This window comes from Aotus nancymaae, unplaced genomic scaffold (assembly GCF_030222135.1).
Source record: "Aotus nancymaae isolate 86718 unplaced genomic scaffold, 86718_ANA_hifiasm-v0.15.2.pri h1tg000059l, whole genome shotgun sequence".
Lineage (NCBI taxonomy): Eukaryota > Metazoa > Chordata > Mammalia > Primates > Aotidae > Aotus > Aotus nancymaae.
The window spans coordinates 39,582,574-39,600,996 of NW_026988473.1; the positions used below are offsets into that span (position 1 = coordinate 39,582,574).

General features: G+C 37.2%; 1 protein-coding gene across 3 annotated transcripts in view; it reads right to left on the minus strand.

The window, feature by feature from the left end:
- NELL1 (neural EGFL like 1) overlaps positions 1–18,423 on the minus strand; it is a 912,020-nt gene that overhangs the window by 700,698 nt on the left and 192,899 nt on the right. For all 3 annotated transcript variants that reach the window (XM_012456483.2, XM_012456482.2, XM_012456484.2), the window contains one exon: positions 9,139–9,235. In XM_012456483.2, coding sequence (XP_012311906.1) covers positions 9,139–9,235 — 97 coding nt within the window. The remainder of the gene's footprint in view (positions 1–9,138; positions 9,236–18,423) is intronic.

Consider the following 18,423-nt stretch of genomic DNA (forward strand, 5'->3'; position numbering starts at 1 on the left):
ACCACTAAAGAACTTACCTATGTAACAAAAAACACTTGTTCCCCAAAAACTACTGAAGTTTTAATGTAAAAAATAAATACCAAATCATAGAATTAAAAAAAAGGAATATGTGGCCTATATACACAATGAAATACTATTTGGCCACCAAAAATAAAAAATGAAGTCATGTCATTTGCAGCAACATGGATGGAACGAGAGGTCATTATCTTAAGGGAAATAACCCAGGCATAAAAAAGACAAGTGTCACATATTTTCACTTATATATGGGAGCTAAAAAATTTGAATACACAGACAGAGAGTGGAAAGATAAGAGAGTGGAAAGACAGATGACAGAGACTGGGAAGGCTGAGCGGGGTGCATGGAGAAGGATGAAGAGAAGCTAGCTAAAGGGTACAAACACACAGTAAGATAGAAGGAAAAATGTCAATGTTTGATAGCAGAATAGGGTGACTATAATTAACAAAAATGTATTATACTTAGGTGATGAACACTCTAAATACCCTGACTTGATTACTATATGGTATATACATGTAACAACATTTGTATGTACCCCATAAATTTATGCAAATTTTAAAAATTCTGTCATGCCTTTTAATGTATATAAATGTATATCTCTATTAGACACTAGGTACCTAGAGTATTCGTTCTTGGTCATAGGACATATGTATGTCCATTTTATTAACTACACTAACAAACAGCTTTCCTTAGTACTTACATCAACTTCATTCCCACCAGCAGTGAATGAAGGCTCCAGTTGCTCCACATTCTTGCAAATACATGGTATTGTCCATGTTTTTAATTTGACCCATTCTGATTGATGGATATTCAGTAGCATCTCAGTTTGGCCTTACTTTCACTGATGACTAATCATATTGATACCTTCTTCTATGTTTACTGGCCTTTTGGACATTCCCTTTTGTGAAATGCCTGGTAGAACTTTTCTCAATTTTTTTTATTGGACAGACTTTCTGTTATTGATGTGAAGGAGTTCTTTGTACAGCTTAGATAAAAGGCCTTTGTGAGACACAACTACTTTGAATAACTCCTCCTATTCCTTGGCATGCCTTTTTTGTCTATTTTGATGACAAAAGTTCCAAATTTTAATATATTCCAATATAACAGTCTTATCCTTTATAGCTATTATTTCGTATGTTTTATTTAAAAAGCATGTTTCCTACATCAAGGTCATAAAGTAATTTCCTATGTTATCTTTTATAAGCTTTGTCAGTTTAACTTTTAGATTTTGATCTATAGCCCACTTGGAATTGATTTTGCATTATCAATTGTGTGAACAGGGTCAAGATGAGTGCTTTCCCCATAGGGATATTCAGTTGACCCAGCACACTGCAGTGAGTAGGACATCCATCCCTGCTATCCTGCCAGGCTACATCATACAGTTTGAGATTATGTTATTTGGTATATACATCTTTAAAATAGCTTATTATTATATGGTGACTTTTTTGACCTTGCAGTTTGATATTAGTAGTTTCTCCAGCCTTCCCATGTTTAGTTTGGCCTGTTTTCTTTTTTTTAACTACTTCACTAATCACATTTATGAGTCCTTATTTTTTTGCTGTTTCACTGTAAGCAATATACAACAGGCTTTGGGTTTTATGAATTCAATATAATACTCTTATTTTTCACTCTAAGTATAAATCACTTAATTTAATAACAATTGTAAAATGGAATTATATCTGGTCTCTTACATTAAATATTTCTCTTACCTTATTTTGGGTTAATGGAGCTTTAAAAAATCCCCTTTTCTCTTATACTTAAATTTCAGAGTTTGGGAGTTAAACATAATTTCTATTATTTTGGTGTTGCTTCAAATTCTAACATGCAGACTTCAAGTCTAAAGTAAATCAGCTTCTCTATCCTTTTTCTGACCAATACAAGGCCTTAGAATACTATCGGATCACCCCTACTATCATTTTATTGCTGTCAATATTTTCTTAATTTTTATTTATTTTTTTTCTTTCAAAAAATAAAACAGGATAGATGTGCAGAATGTGCAGGTTTGTTACATAGGTATACATGTGCCCTGGTGGTTTGCTGCACCTACTGACCCATCCTCTAAGTTCCCTCCCCTCACCCCCACTGCACAACAGGCCTTGGTGTGTGTTGTTCCCCTTCCTTGTGTTCTTATTGTTCAACTCTCACTTATGAGTGAGAACATATGGTATTTGGTTTTCTGTTCCTGTGTTAGTTTGCAGAGGATGATGGCTTCTGGCTTCACCCATGTCCCTGCAAAGGATGTGACCTCATTCCTTTTTATGGCTGCATAGTATGCCATTGTATACATGTGCCACATTTTCTTTATCCAGTCTAACATTGATGGACATTTGGGTTGGTTCCACGTGTTTGTATTGTGAATAATGCTGCAATAAACATACATGCGCATGTGTCTATATAGTAGAATGATTTATATTCCTTTGTATATATACCCAGTAATGGATTGCTGGGTCGAACGGATTTTTGGTTATAGATCCTTGAGGAATCACCATACTGTCTTTCACAATGGTTGAACTAATTTGCATTCCCACCAGCAGTGTAAAAGCATTCCTATTTCTCCACAGCCTTGCACAAGATCTATAGTTTCTTGCCTTTCTAATAATCACCTTTCTGACTGGCATGAGATGGCATCTCACTGTGGTTTGGTTTGAATTTCTCTGATGATCAGTCTGGTGCATTGTCTTTTTGTTCTCATTGGTTTTAAAGAACTTCTTAACTTCTGCCTTAACTTTATTATTTACTCAGGAGTCATTCAGGAGCACATTGTTCAATTTTCATGAAATTGTGTGGTTTTGAGTGAGTTTCTTAATCCTGAGTTCTAATTTGATTGCACCATGGTCTGAGAGACTGTCTGTTATAATTTCTGTTCTTTTGCATTTGCTGAGGAGTGTTTTACTTCCAATTACGTGGTCAATTTTAGAGTAAGTGCCATATGGCACTGAGAATAATGTGTATTCTGTTGATTTGGAGCGGAGAGTTCGGTAGATGTTATTAGGTTCACTTGGTTCAGAGCTGAGTTCAAGTCCTGTATATCCTTGTTAATTTTCTGTCTCATTGATCTAATATTGACAGTGGAGTGTTAAAGTCTCCCACTGTTATTGTGTGGGAGTCTAAGTCTCTTTGTAGGTCTCTAAGAAGTTGTTATATGAATCTGGGTGCTCCTGTATTGGGTACAAACACATTAGAATAATTAGCTCTTCTTGTTGAATTGTTCCCTTTACCATTATGTAATTCTCTTTTGTCTTTTTTTATCTTTGTTCGTTTAAAGTCTGTTTTGTCAGAGACTAGGATTGCAACCCCTGGGTTTTTTTTTGTTTTTGTTTTTTTTTGTTTTTGGCCTTCATTGCTTGGTAAATTTTCCTCCATCCATTTATTTTGAGCTGTGTGTCTTTGCACATCAGATGGATCTCCTGAATACAGCACACCGATGGGTCTTGGCTTCTTATCCAATTTGCCAGTTTGTGTCTTTTAATTGGGGCATTTAGCCCATTTACGTTGAAGGTTCGTATTGTTATGTGTGAATGTGATCCTGTCATCATGATGCTATTGGGTTATTTTGTACACTAGTTGATGCAGTTTCTTCATAGTGTCATTGGTCTTTATATTTTGGTGTGTTTTTGCAGTGGCTGGTACCGGTTTTTCCTATCCACATTTAGTGCTTCTTTCAGCAGCTCTTGCAGGGCAGGCCTGGTGGTGATGAAATCCCTCAGCATTTGCTTGTCTGGAAAGGATTTTATTTCTCCTTCCATTATGAAGCTTAGTTTGGCTAGATATGAAATTCTGGGTTGAAAATTCTTTTATTTAAGAATGTTGAATATTGGTCCCCAATCTCTTCTGGCTTGCAGGGTTTCTGCTGAGAGGTCCACTGATAGGCTGATGAGCTTCCCTTTGTAGGTGACATGGCCTTTCCCTCTGGCTTCCCTTAACAGTTTTTCCTTTATTTCAACCTTGAAGAATCTGATGATTATGTGTTTTGGGGTTGATATTCTCGTGAAGTATCTTAATGGTGTTCTCTGCATTTCCTGAATTTGCATGTTGGCCTGTCTTGCTAGGTTGGAGAATTTCTCCTGGATAATATCCTGAAGTGTGTTTTCCAGTTCGTTTCCATTCTCCCTGTCTCCTTCTGGTATTCCAGTCAATCGTAGGTTCGGTCTTTTTGTGATGTCCCCTATTTCTTGGAAACTTTGTTCATTCCTTTTCATTCTTTTTGTCTTTATTCTTGTCTTCATGTCTTATTTCAGTAAGGTGGTCTTCAAACTCTGATATTCTGTCTTCCACTTGGTAGATTCAGCTTTTGATACTTGTATACGCTTCACAAAGTTCTGATGCTATGTTTTCCAGCTCCATCAGGTCACTTATGTTCCTCTCTAAGCTGGTTATTTCAGTTAGCAATTCCTCTAACCTTTTATCAAGGTTCTTAGCTTCTTTGAATTGGGTTAGAACATGCTCTAACCCATCAGGTCACTTATGTTCCTCTCTAAGCTGGTTATTTCAGTTAGCAATTCCTCTAACCTTTTATCAAGGTTCTTAGCTTCTTTGAATTGGGTTAGAACAGCATAGTTTTTTATTTCCTGTCTTCTGAAACCTACTTCTGTCAATTCATCCATGTGATCCTCCATCCAGTTCTGTGCCCTTGATGGAGAGACATTGCAATCATTTGGAGGAGAAAAGGCACTCTGGCCTTTGGGGTTCTCTGTATTTTTTTGTTGATTCTTTCTTGTCTTCATGAGTTTGTCTAGTTTCAGTCTTTGAGGCTGCTGACTCTTGGATGGGGATTTTGTGGGGGCCTTTTGTTGTTGATGATGCTGTTGTCACTTTCTGCTTGTTTGTTTTTCTTTCAATAGTCAGGTCTCTCTTCTCTAGGGCTGCTGCAGTTTGCTGGGGGTTCACTTCAGGCCTTATTCATCTGATTCACTCCCATGCCTGGAGATGTCACTCAAGGAGGCTGGAGAACAGCAAAGATGGGTGCCTGCTCCTTCTGGGACCTCTGACCTCTAGGGACACCAACCTGATGCCAGTAGAATCGCCCTTGTATAGGGTGTCTGTCAACCCCTATTGGAGGGTCTCACCCAGTTGGGTGGCATGGAGAGCAGGACCTGTTTAATGAAGCACTTTGTCCATTGGTGGAGGGGGTGTGCTTCGCTGGGGGGAAATCCACTTATCTGGGCTGCCCGGATTCCTCAGAACTACCAAGAGGAGAGGCTAAGTATGCTGGTCCACAGAGACTGTGGCTACTTCTCCCCCAAGGGCTCAGGCCCAGGAAGATCCAAATTCTGTCCCTGAGCCTCTGGCTAGAGTTATTAGAGATCTGCCTCCCTTGGCTGTGGGGAGGGGGTTACTCTTTCCCATGTGCTCTCAGGTAGGCTGCCATACCACACTGTTCTTCCTTCTCTCCATGAGTCATGCCAGCCTTCTAGTCATTTTTTCTAAAATTAAGCATTACTATAATTTAATCAAACAATGATAATGATAATCATTCAGAATAATAATCACCGAGATTTGTGCATACTGTCAACATACATTTGCTCACCAATTCTTCTTGCACTGTATGTCTTCCTTCTAGGAAGTTTTTTAAATGAAGATCTATTGGTCATAAACTAAGAGTTTTACTTCTCTACACATGTCTTTATGTCACACTCATTCCCAAATGACAATTAAGCTAGGTATATGCTACTACTTTTGAGAGTTATTTTCTCTCAAAACTTGGAAACACTTTTTCTACTGTCTTCTGCCTTCTGCTTTGACTGTTTAAAAGCCAGCTGTTCAATTTGTTATCCTTTGGTAGAAAATTTGTCTTTTGTCACTGGCTATTTTTAAGATCTTCTCTGTGTCTTTGGAGTTCTGCTATTCTGTCAGTATATCTAAGTGTGGCTATCTATTTATCTTGGTTTGTATAATAGGTTACTGATGTGGTCAAAAAAATTCTTCTCTACTTGCATCCATATCCTGGCAATGTGATGTCATGGAGCAGCCCTTCAAGAGACGGAGTCTATTTATTTACACTTTGACTCTGGATTTGGCCATATGACTTACATTAGCAAATGTGATGAAGCAAACAGAGCCTTGAAAAGCATTAGTACTTTAGGGATTATACTCTTCCTATACTTGGAATCCCAGGGCTGACATGTAAATAAGCTGAGCTAATCCACTGGAGATGAGAGACCATGTGGAGAAGAACTGAGGAGGGAGAGTCAATGGCCAGCCAACCCTCAGAGATGTTAAGAGACTCTGAAATCATCCTGCCACCTGCCAGCATGCTAATTAACCACAGACATGGGAGACGGCGTAGCAAGTAAAAGCCAAGTAAAAGCAGGAAAAAAATTTTGGTTTTTGGACAAAATAAAATGGCTGTTCTGATGCCTCTATGTTTTCTAAGTGACTTCTTAAATAGCAATCAACAACATATACTTTAATTGCATTGTTCTTCCTGTAATGAGAATTAATGTCTCTTATTAAGTTAGAACATTCTTAACTATTAAACTTCTAAGAGTGTCCATAACCTTTATCTCTGTTATTATGTGGAATTTTCAAATATATATACATATATATATAATATATATTCTTTGTCTTCCTTAATTTTTAAATATATGTATATTATATATACATACAGATATACATACATATACACACATATTAAACAGATATGTAAACTTTTATTCAGATACATGTATCCTTTCTATATTTTAACCTTTTTCTTATTTTCTTCTCTTTATCTCTGAAGCACTACTATTAGTTTTATTACTTTAACAATATTTTCCATTTCACAAACATTCTTAATACCTGCGTCTAATCTACTATTTAGCAGGTTCACTGAGGTTTTCTTTTTTCTTTTTTAACCTCAACAACTATATCTCACATTTTTGGAAGTGCTTTTTAGTTCAACTATCTCTGGGCATATTTATTATCTCTAGTCATCATACATTCTTTATTTTGATTCTTCAAACATTTTAAACAGAAGTATTTTTTTAATCTTTATCTGTTAATTTCATTTTCTGTATCCCTGTGAGGGCCAGCTGAGCACTTTTTTGTTTCTTCCCACTGTCACTCATGATGCCTTGAGAACTCCTATTTTATGGACTTAATCTGTGGGCATCCTTTGAGGTCTACATCAAAAGTGACTTTCTCCAAAGATAATTTGTATTTTCTCCATCAGGACCCCCAAGGTACCCAATCCAGGGCCATTTTAAGATACTTTATTGAGCTTCATGGGTAAAGTAAATCTGGGTTTCAAGCCTGCAACTCTTCAAGGGCTGTGGTTTACAAGTTCTCTGGAAAGTATTAGTTTTTCTTATCTGGAGATGAGATGTAGACAGGATAGTTTCTGAATTGCCTTCCTCTGCTAGATAATGGACTGGCTTTACTTTAAAAATTTCCATTCCAACTCTCAGTCATGCATGGGATCTAAGTAATTTCTCCCATCCCACATAGATGGTTGAAATTTAAGGCTCTAACTGAAATTTTCATAGATTGCTGATGGGAATGCAAAAATGGCACAGCTACTTTGAAAAATGGTTTAGCAGTTGCTTGTGAATTTAAACATATACTTAATATACAACCCAGTAATCCTGCACCTATACACTTACCTAAGTGAAATCAAAACCTCTGTTCATACAAAAACCTGTATGAAAATGTTTATAGTGGTTCTATTCATAATTGTCCCAAACTGGAAATAGCCCAGATATCCATCAACTGAAGGATGGATAAATAAACTATGATACATTCATACAACAGAACTGGAATACTACTCAGCAATAGAAAACAATGAACCACTCATACACAAAACAACTTGGTGAATTTCAACATACAAACTGATGTAAATACACACACACATAAGTGACTCCATTTATATAACATTCTGGTAAAGGAAAAACTACAGGGTCAGAAAACATGCCAGTGGTTGCTAAAGGCTTCGGGTGAGAAGGGTTGAATACAAAGGGGGATGGAAATTTTTGTAGATAAAGAAATGGTTCTTTATCTCAATTATAAGGATGATTATAATACTATGTAGATTTTTCAAAACTTGTGACACTGTACATTAAATGGAATAAATTTCCCTGTATGTAAATTACACCTTAGTTTTTCTTAAAAATAAAAAGAAAGAAATCTAAGGCTCTACGTTCCTGGTATTGATAGACACCCCTCTGGCTTTCTCCCCTCTCCTTATATTTGGTATCAAAGGAATTCCTTTTGTATAAGTACAATCCTGAATTTTTAAGATTTTTGTGGTGTTTTATTGAGCAGTATAGGCATTTTGAAGCAGAAGGATTTTTAGAATAACTAGTCTGCCATATTGCCAGAAGCAAAAGAGTGTCATTTTTTTAAAGAATAAGACTGTCTTTAAATTTCATAGTATTTTTAAGTTTTCAATTCATTTTATCACTGTATCCTCAAGTTTCTGTGAAGTACAATAATGCAGTAAAAAAAAAAATTTGGATGTAGGGGGTACACATGCAATTTTATTACATGGGTATATTGTGTGATGCTGAGGTTTGACGTATGGATGGTCCCATCACTCGGGTAGTGAGTATGGTACCCAATAGACAGTTTTTCAGCCCATGGCTCCCTCCCTCCCACCTCTAGTAATTCACAGTGTCTATTGTTCCCATCTTTGAGTCCATGTGTATTCAATGCTTAGCTCCCACTTAAAAGTGAGAACACTCAGTATTTGGTTTTCTGTTCCCAGTAATGCAATTAAACCAAAGCGCAAGGAAGCAGAGATTGATTTTCATATATAGACATCTACTCTAAACTGAATTAACACATAACTGAGAAGGGAAACCAGTTTGAAGATTATCCTAAATCCTCCAGAATTCGGAGGTCAACATTTTGAAGATAATCTGCATTCTGGATCATCCATACCTGGTAGCAGAGTGAACTGGATAACCTTGGGCAAGTCACTTAACTCTCTGCCTGGTTTCAAAGCAGCTACTTCATAAATTATTATGACAAGCAAACCAGTTTAATCATGTCGAACACATAGAAAAGCATGTGTCACACAGTAAGTGTTCAATAAACATTAGTAGTTATTATGCCATGCCCTTCCCACTAATTAATTATTAACACATCTCCAACACAGAAAATCGAGCATTGCCTATATATAGACTTCAATAAAAAGAAAGTGCTTACTTTGAATAAGCCATGTTTTTGGTTGCGCTGACCAAGCCATAAATTGATTCCTGGGGGAAGGTTGGTTTCTGGAGGGTCTATCACACGCTCATAAATCCTGTAAAGGCAAAGAACACAGTTACTAATAGGCTCAAAGCAGAACCAAAAGGTACATATGCTGTTTGAAGTACACATGCCATTAGCTGCTATATGAAGAGAAGCCAATATGTGGCCCATTTTAAATGACAGGTAAACAAATGTAGAGATCTGCTTCCTGACGATACTTGGACACATCATCTGAGCCCCTCCTGCTTTTATCTCCCTTTTGGCAGAGGAGGGAGGAAGGTGACATATTTTGAGCATCCATGCTGAGCAATGAACTGCCCACAAACTCTGTGGGGAAAATGGTATGATTCACATGTTACAGGTGAGAAAGCTGAGATTTAGGGATCATAAATGAGTCAACCAAGAGAAGACAGCAGCAAGTAGTAGAGTTGGGATAAGAACCCTTATGTGCCCGGCTCCAAGGAAAGCTACTGTACTTTCCTTCACACCCTGCTACTCTCTGGCTTTGGTTTTTTTAGCTTCTACTCATTTCTGCAGTAACCTGAGAGAACCCTTTAAACAAATAGATTGCAGTTGCTGGATGATCATGTTTTAGTCTACACAACTAAGCAGCTGAAGTTGTCCAACCAAAAAATATTTATTGAGCATTTCTTATGCTCTAGCTCGGCACTAAGCAACAGAAAATAGGGTAACAAACCAGATACACAAAGTCCTACTCTCATGGAGGAGAAGTAAGATAAAAATTCTGTATATGAAGAAAATCCTCATTTGATCCATGCAGGCACATAACTAATACAGAAGAGGTCAGGGCCCCATCATCTTTGAAGGTTCTAACAGAGCCTACAGAACAATTAATGTCTCAGTTATTCCACCCTACCAAGGTCCAGTTCGTGAATCACAAATCTTTTTATTTTTGCCCTCTTTAGAAATAGTCCCTGCCACCACCAGCTGATCACAAGCTTCCACCTCACCCCTGGCAAGTACCTCTCAGTACCAGATGCTTAGAAGATTCTGGGTGGGGTGAGATATAGTGATCTGTAAATGAGAGCTATGTCCGTTTCTTGGTTTCCTCAGTTCTCAGCGAACTGCTGCGGAATCATTCCTAGGTGTGTCCAGAGCTATGGACAGCTCATCATTCCTCCCTGCTGTGATGGAGCTGACCGTCTCCTGCCAGAGGGTGATATATTCCTCTGGTGGTTCTCACAAGGAAAGTGCATAAGAACTGAAAAACTGTCCACTTGTGTCAAGGAAAGTAAGTGATTGTGAAGCTGCTGCAGTTGGGAGCTGTCAGGCTGCAGCCTTCTATCTTCACTGCACAGTCCATTACTCTACTATTCCCCACTGGAAACCTGCTGTTTCCTAACAATACATGCAAGGTTTTCATCTGGCAAAGCTCCAGGCACATCAGATCTTTCTCTACTAATTATCTTTCCATTATAAGTGAAGGCTCAAGACAAAATTAAGGAAAAATAAGTTTTCCTTAAAAAAAGAATATGTTTTCTTCACAGGAATCTAACCTTTTTTGTATCTTAGAATGAATGATTTTAGATGAAACCATTTGTCAAAACTGCCTTAACACAAGAGCCTGTTATACACTTCCTTTACATTTTCTTTTCCTAATATTAGTGGAAAAACTAGAAACAAGGCAAATTTATAGCATATGAGATATGCATAAGTTATAGATCAGCTTGAAAGAATTTACTGCAGTCATTAAGTGTGATGAATATGCAAGTTATGAAACAAGATAAAGTATATACAAAATAATTTTCACTGGAAAATAGGGAATGCAAAATTATTTAAGCACTATAGAGATAATGATGCACAAATGATGTTCAATGTTGGTAAATACCAGAAGAGGCCAGAGAGAAATAGAAATCACTGTATGTAGGTGACAAGGCAGAAGCATAATTTCTATAAGGTTATTTTACTAATAAATTGAAAATGTCAAACCATTTACCTTAATCTCAATTTTAAAACTTTTGCCTCTATCACAGTTTGATGAGCTTTCAATTCAAAAGTTTCTTTTAGATATTCAATATGCTAGATGAGCTCCAATGAGCAGAGTAGGCCCTTAATCAATGTTTATTAAATGCATGAATGAATGAAGAAACAATCAAAGACATCAACTTCCTATCCTACCTTATCTTCCAAAGCATAATAGCTCTGTGTGCCTTAGGAAGTTAAAGAAGCAAACATCTGAGGTCTACCACCATCAGCTTAAGCAGGGTGACCCAAGGCACATGTGTCAAAGTGGTGTTCTCATTTCCCATGTCACGCAGCCCCCACAAAGATGCCATCCTGATGCCAAGGGAGGTCTGCTGGATGCTGCCTTCCTGGAAGACCTGCCAATCTGTTCCAAAAGGCAGTCTGCATTAGGGAATTCTGTGCAGCAGGTGTAATCAACAAACTGGATACAGATGTATCAAAATGAAGAGAGTTTAAAAACAAAGTATTTTTTAAAATGAAACCTTACTGAGAAGAGAAGGGAGGAGGAAATATAATCATGAAGAAACATCAGACATATCTTAATTGAAAGATAGTCCACAAAAAAAAAAAACTGCTGATGGTCTTTAAAATGTCAATGTCATGAAAAATAAAGAAAGGCTGAAGAACAATTGGAGATTAAAAGAGATTTTAAAAAGACATAAAAGCTCTATGCAAGATGTGATCCTGGATTAGATGCTAGGGCAGGGGGGAAATGTTCCATAAAGGACATTATTGGGAAAACTGGGGAAAATTTGAATAAGATCTGTAAGTTCTGTAATAGTATTTTATTGATACTCAATTTCCTGATTTTGTTAACTGGGCAGTATATACTTGTTCTTAGGAAATGGGCACTGAAGTATTTAGGGGTAGAGGGTCATAATGTTTGTAACTTAACTCTCAAAGCATTCAAAATAATAATACTGTGTGTGTATATAAGTACACACATCTATGAATACACACTTTCTCTTCCTTCCCAAGAAATGCAGCAAATACGATTGTTCCCTGTATCACAGTAACTTTTCTGCAAGCTTAAAGTTATGTTAACATTAACAGTGTTAAAAATAGAGAAAAAAACCAACAAGGTCCATAATGTATGTAAACTAAAAATTCACACATGCAAAGCAATATTTTCTATTAGCTAAGGATACTCATAGAATTTTTGTATCACAGGCCTGGTGGGAATGGTGAGGCAAGAAAAAGGTGAATGAATGAAACAAGAAAGGTGCATGGCACAGACTAATGCTGGTAAGATAACACAAACTAAGAAACAGAATTATCACATTCCTACATGTACCCCTATGGAAAGGGAGCTATACATGCCAGGTAAGTAAAACCAGAATCTTAGCACAAAGGCTGCTAGTCCCTGAGGTCCAGTTTGGGTTGACTGGATCATGTAAAAAGGCAGATAGGGCACAGTGATCTGTCACTTAAATCTAGTGTCACCAAGTCAACTAAAATGAAAAGTCGAAGCTAATATAGTGAACTCCTTGCTCTCCAGTATGGTAGGGAAATGGAACTTTACAATACATAGGGTATTCTGGTTAATCAGGTTTCCTTCACATCAGCAAATATCTGATAGTCTACAATGTGTATGACACTATACTGCACTGTGCTGTCCTGGCTATGGAGATACACAAAGGCATATTTAGAATGTCCAAGTTTGTGTCCTTAGATCTAATGCCTGAGACAGACAACATGTATGGACACACCTTATAATTTGATGCATTAAATTCAATGTTACCTGGAAGCAGAAAGGGAAAAAAAAAAAAACAAAACAGAATTCTGCCTGCCATAGTCAGAGGAAACTTTCCAAAGGAGATACTATACTGAGTTTTGAATGAAGAATAAAGTGGAGCTGAAAGAACAGACATACCAGTCAGCACTTGTACAAGACTTACTGTGTTCCAATATTGTGTATTGAGGGCTTTCAATATATTAATTTACTAAATCCTCATAACAACACCCTCAGGTGGGTGTTCTTGGCTTAGCAAGATCAAATAACTTGTCCATGGTTAAGTAGTTGTGAGTGACACAGCTCGATTTGCAACCAGATCCTATAGTCTGTACTATTGGCCACCTTGCTCTACTGCCTCTCTAGACAAGCAATGAGGGGCAGTTCCAGTCACAAAAGCCCCATTAAAGCTACTATTGATCGAAGAGTTAAAATACAGGAAAACAAAAACAGTAAATGATATGGTAGAATTTTTAAATCAACTCTGAACAGGAGAGGACATGATCAATATATCCTGGGTGTCCTCCTGTCACAGACTGGTTTTTTATTTTCTAATAGAGAAACGTGGTAATATAACTCATTCAAATAAAGCAAAATACCTAACTTGACTTACTTATCAGAAGGAAAAGGGGAAACAAGTTCCTGTGTCAAAGCAAGAAGGCAAGACCAGTCAGCTCTCCTGGAACCCACATTGTTTTTCTCCTAGATTCACAGCTATACTACACTTTCCAGCCACCTCCTTGAAGTTTAGTGTGGCTATGGACTGGGAGTGGAAATACTGTGCCCCACTCCTAAGCCTGCCCCTCCACTCCACCAAAAAATAATTGTAAAACTCCCTGAGGTATCTTCCATGCTGTCTGTTTCCCTTTATTTCTTTTCTCTTTCTCCCTTTCAGCTGCCCGGAGAAGACTCTGAGGGCTAAAAGGTGGACAGAGCTACAAGACAGAGAATCTTGAATCCCTAAACGATGACATCAAAGGCCGCCTGTCAACTAGACACACTCAACTGGACTCTATTTAAACGAGAAATAAAAGTCTACTATGTTAAGCCACTGAGATGGAGAGGAAGTTGTGGCTAGTATCATTTACTGTAACAAGTATACCAAACTGAAAAATAAAAAGGTAACTGTTGTCTTTTTCATTCCCACAAAGCCAAGAGGTATCTTAGATAGCATGGTATAGCAAAGATAACATAAATTTGGGATTAAATATGTTTAAGTTCATATTGCAGTTCTGCATTCTACTAAATGCATTACTTTAATCAAGTAATTTAATTTCTCTGTACTTCAATTTCCTCGTTTAAAAAATAAGGATATTACTGTTGACTGTATGGATTATCATAAGGATTAAACAAAATACATTACATGCCCTTGGCACTAAGTCGGTGCTGACATCGTGTAAGACTCATAGGTACCTAAGAATGTAGAGCCGCACAGGTCATGTGACCCAGTCCAGCCTACTTGCTGTAGCTTTCACCAAACAGACCCACTGAGATGGGATTCTCAATATCTTAGATGTTTGCTTATGCTTTGGAGTACAGTTAAAAGAAATGATGTCACTGTCACAGGGAATTTAAGGGCTTGATATTTCAATGTTAAAATGTAAGAACTCATTGTCTGTTTTGCCATATATTTCCACAATTTTGAAAATTTAAGTTTCTTTTTTACCTTTATAAATTTTGAAGCTAAAATAAGTTAATATGTAACAGAAAAATAAAAGCATTCATTTCTGTTGCTGTTTAATCTGATAAGATGGAGAAAACTGATGACCTATTTAGATACTAAACTTTGCATTAAAACAGAATTTTTGGATAAAGTATACCTTCTATGAATCCTAAAATTGTAGTATTTTTATTACTGTAGTTTTAAAGTATCATTTTTTCAGCTTTCTTAAACTCTTTTTGGCCATACATCTTAAACTTTTCTATGTAAATTATTCAAAATTCTAAGCAAACATCTTATTTCTTTTATATTCTTCCAAAAATGTAATTCTTTGACATTAACAAAAGTTTTATTTTTGTGGAAAGTTGATCATAAACTCACACAAGATTGGACATAGGCTCAGGGAACAGGAAGAGATAGAAGAAACATTTTATAATTTATTAGATTGTGTGCTTAAACACACTATCACCAAACCCAAAACACACACACACACACACACACACAGACACACACACACACACACACACACTATCAATTACCTTTTCTAAGTAAAATACGGCAGCACACTATTCTTAACACTTTCACCCCATCCAGTAGTAAGCATTTTCCTAGTCAATTTGGGACATTTAATTGGATTTAGTCAACTTGTGAAAAATGTTTCTGGGAAAATGAAAACAGCAGTAAGCAGAGGCCCTCATTTTAAGTTCTCATCTCAGACTACACTTACATTATACATTCTTTCTTTATATACTATTTTTAAGTATTCTAACAACCCCGTATGTTGATTATTTATTTCCTGATTTCTAAGAACCTCTTCGTTTGAATGATCCATTCAGACACATTCTCCAGCTCTTCCACATGTGACATGGTACCTCCTATGACCCACAGAGTTCTCCAAGACTCTGGTCATGGCTGGGCTTGCCTTCCTAGACCACCTGGCCAAGGAAGGAGGAAATGCCTTTCCTGGCACCCCTGGCCCCATCATATCCATCCTTAAGCTGTGTGGGTACTTCCTGACTGCTACTACTGCCAATTATCTTCTGGGTCTGGAGGAAATGGTACACTCACCATAGCATTCTTGTACCTGCTCAGATGTCTCCTGCACTAGACACCCTCCCTAACCACCCTATATAAAGTGACTCCTAACCACCTGGTCAGTCTCCATCCCTTCACTTGTTTTACCCAGTATACTATAAAATAAGGAGCCTTATCTCTCTTTTTTTTAAGTCAGCATTTTTAGTGTCTGGAAGAGAACCTAGCCAAATTCATATACTAAATGAATAAATGAATGAAAGTTCCCTGACTGTATTCAGAATAAGAGAACTACAGTCAGACAGCTACAAAAGTCCTACTATGGCGAAACTTTATGAGGAGCAATTTGCAATAATTAATAATCCAGACTGAGAAAAAAGTCAAATGTGACTCTTTACATTATGCTGATAATCACGAGATCCATGAAGTCAATGAAGATGAATGAGATGTAATAACCCTTTTCAAGTGTCCTCCTCCAACATCCCCACCTGCTAAGATTTAAATAAGAAGCACAAAAGAAAGAACAAGATAAACCCCTTTCACCGTTTCTCACCCAGAAAAGAGATAGGGATAGCAAATTTGAATCTATCAGGCAGACAACTAACAGGAAAACCAGAGAGATATATTTGAGAAAGAACAGGAAAAACAGTCAGCAACTTGAAAATTAATTAGATCAAGTGGAATCTTTTTTGAAAAGCACATGATTACTGCTTAATCTGATTGCATTGTAATCAGCCTAAATGTATCACATTCCTATAGGCTATCTGATGCAAACAATGCATTTACTCCCCAACCATCAAAAATTTACCCTTTATTTGGACTGAAGAACACCCATTTCCCATCAGACATATGTCTGACACTTCGTAGTCACTTGAGCCATTAAACAAGGTGCTGCCTATTAACCTGTATTGAGAGAATTAAGGGAATTTTGCATGCCATTAGTATCTATCCATAGTATCTATCCATTAGTATCTATCCATATTTTAAAGTGTAATATCTCATTTCTAATATAATACCATGCAAAATAAAACATCTAGTCAAACATAAAACCTGCTTGAGAGGAATGAACAAGGCAAAGAGTAGCTGCCACACTCCTTGTCCAAGTCAGTCATTGAATCAAGGGCTCACATTAGGGATTTTCTTCCCAAGGTGCAATCTCTCTTAATTCATAACTTTGGTTTAAAATCCCCTCCCTAACAAATGCCCCATCTGCTTAAAAGACTAGTCGATATTCTGTGAATAATTTGATTTTCTCATTAACAGATAAAGCCCTCAGAGCTAAACACAAAGCAACATGGTGGTTCAACAACACTACTTATGAAGAAATACTGGATTTTTATTTATCTGAATAAAGGAAGGTTTTTGAAGGGACTCCACAGTACCTTTCCTAATTATATAAAAGAATAAATTTTCAATGTAAATCATGTGAACTGACATGTATTATGCCACTGTTCAGTAAGACAATATGAAGCCCAAATGAGACAGTAAATGAAGGTTTATCTTGGACTTTACCAAGAATTGAAGAGAAACTCTCATGCTTTTCCTGAAGAGAAAAGTTGCAATGATCTTCCTTAGCTAGAGTCTCATCTTCACTGCCTTTTAGCTGGCACTAGTGACTATCAAGGTGCTTCTTGGATAAATTATCCTATACAGAACATAAATTCATTCCCATCCGATTTTCCCTCCCCAATATGGTAATAGGTGACCTTGCACATGAAGCTAAGCCACTCTTTTGGCCTTATACTAACAAGACATAACAGACTACTTCCCCTCTTAGTCCCATAAGACAAATGTGAGGAGCATTATAATTTTCTTGAGCTCTACTAAGCAAAAGTCATGTTGTCATCAGCATTATTTTTGGCACGAACAAATACTGAGCATTCAGTCCACAGGTCATTATACTCTTCAGAGCAGGTCCTCAAAGCTTACTCACTGTGATAGGGTGTTTTGCCAGTTGTATACACAGATGAGCTATCTGTTGAATTTCCATATCAGGTTGCCTGGATGTAGTTAATTATCTGCTCACATGAAATACACAGCACACAGGGCTGAATCCAGAAGGACATGAAAGGAATGGCCCAAAGAGGAACTCTGTATCTCCTGCCAATCTGTTTAACAAATCCAGATGACACTCAGAAAATGACAAGATTAAAAAAATGTACCTCAGGCATTATATCAAAAAACACAGACTGTAATGGGGAGAGGGACTACAGGGATGAATACAGTATGCCTTCAACATTTAAGGATTGAATTCCAAGCTAAATCCACACAGAGCATGGGAAGAAGGGCTGCAGCAAGGCTCAGCAGGTTCCTCAGCAGTTGTCTGTAAATACAAATGCAAACAAAAAAGAGGAGGCACAAAGTTGAAATCTGCAAGGAGATGCCTTTGCTGTGTTAAATGAGAAGGCAGAAGTGTTAAAATGAGATCGGCAAACACTATAGGAGGGACTTTGCCAGAGCAGGTGTGCTCCAAAGAGAGGAAAGAGCTCTTCTCAGAGAAGATCAAGCCTGTGTGTGACCTGCTTCATCCTCTTAGGAAACCCTTTCAGGTTCATGCTTTTTCTTGCCTAGCAACTGAATTTTACTGTTTTCTTTTTCTTTCCTTATCCGGATCTCTAATGATAACAACAGTGCTTTCTCTTCTTAACCTTATTTCATGTCCCTAATATCGCTCTTTGACTATTTCTTACCAACCCTTCTCTCTACTTAAAATTCATGATCCAGATATCATCCTGAGATGATTCTGATTATGCATCAGTATGAAATAATCAGCCCATAAAAGTCTGTTCTAATTAGTATTTGTATCTGGGATTTGATAAAATAATAGGAA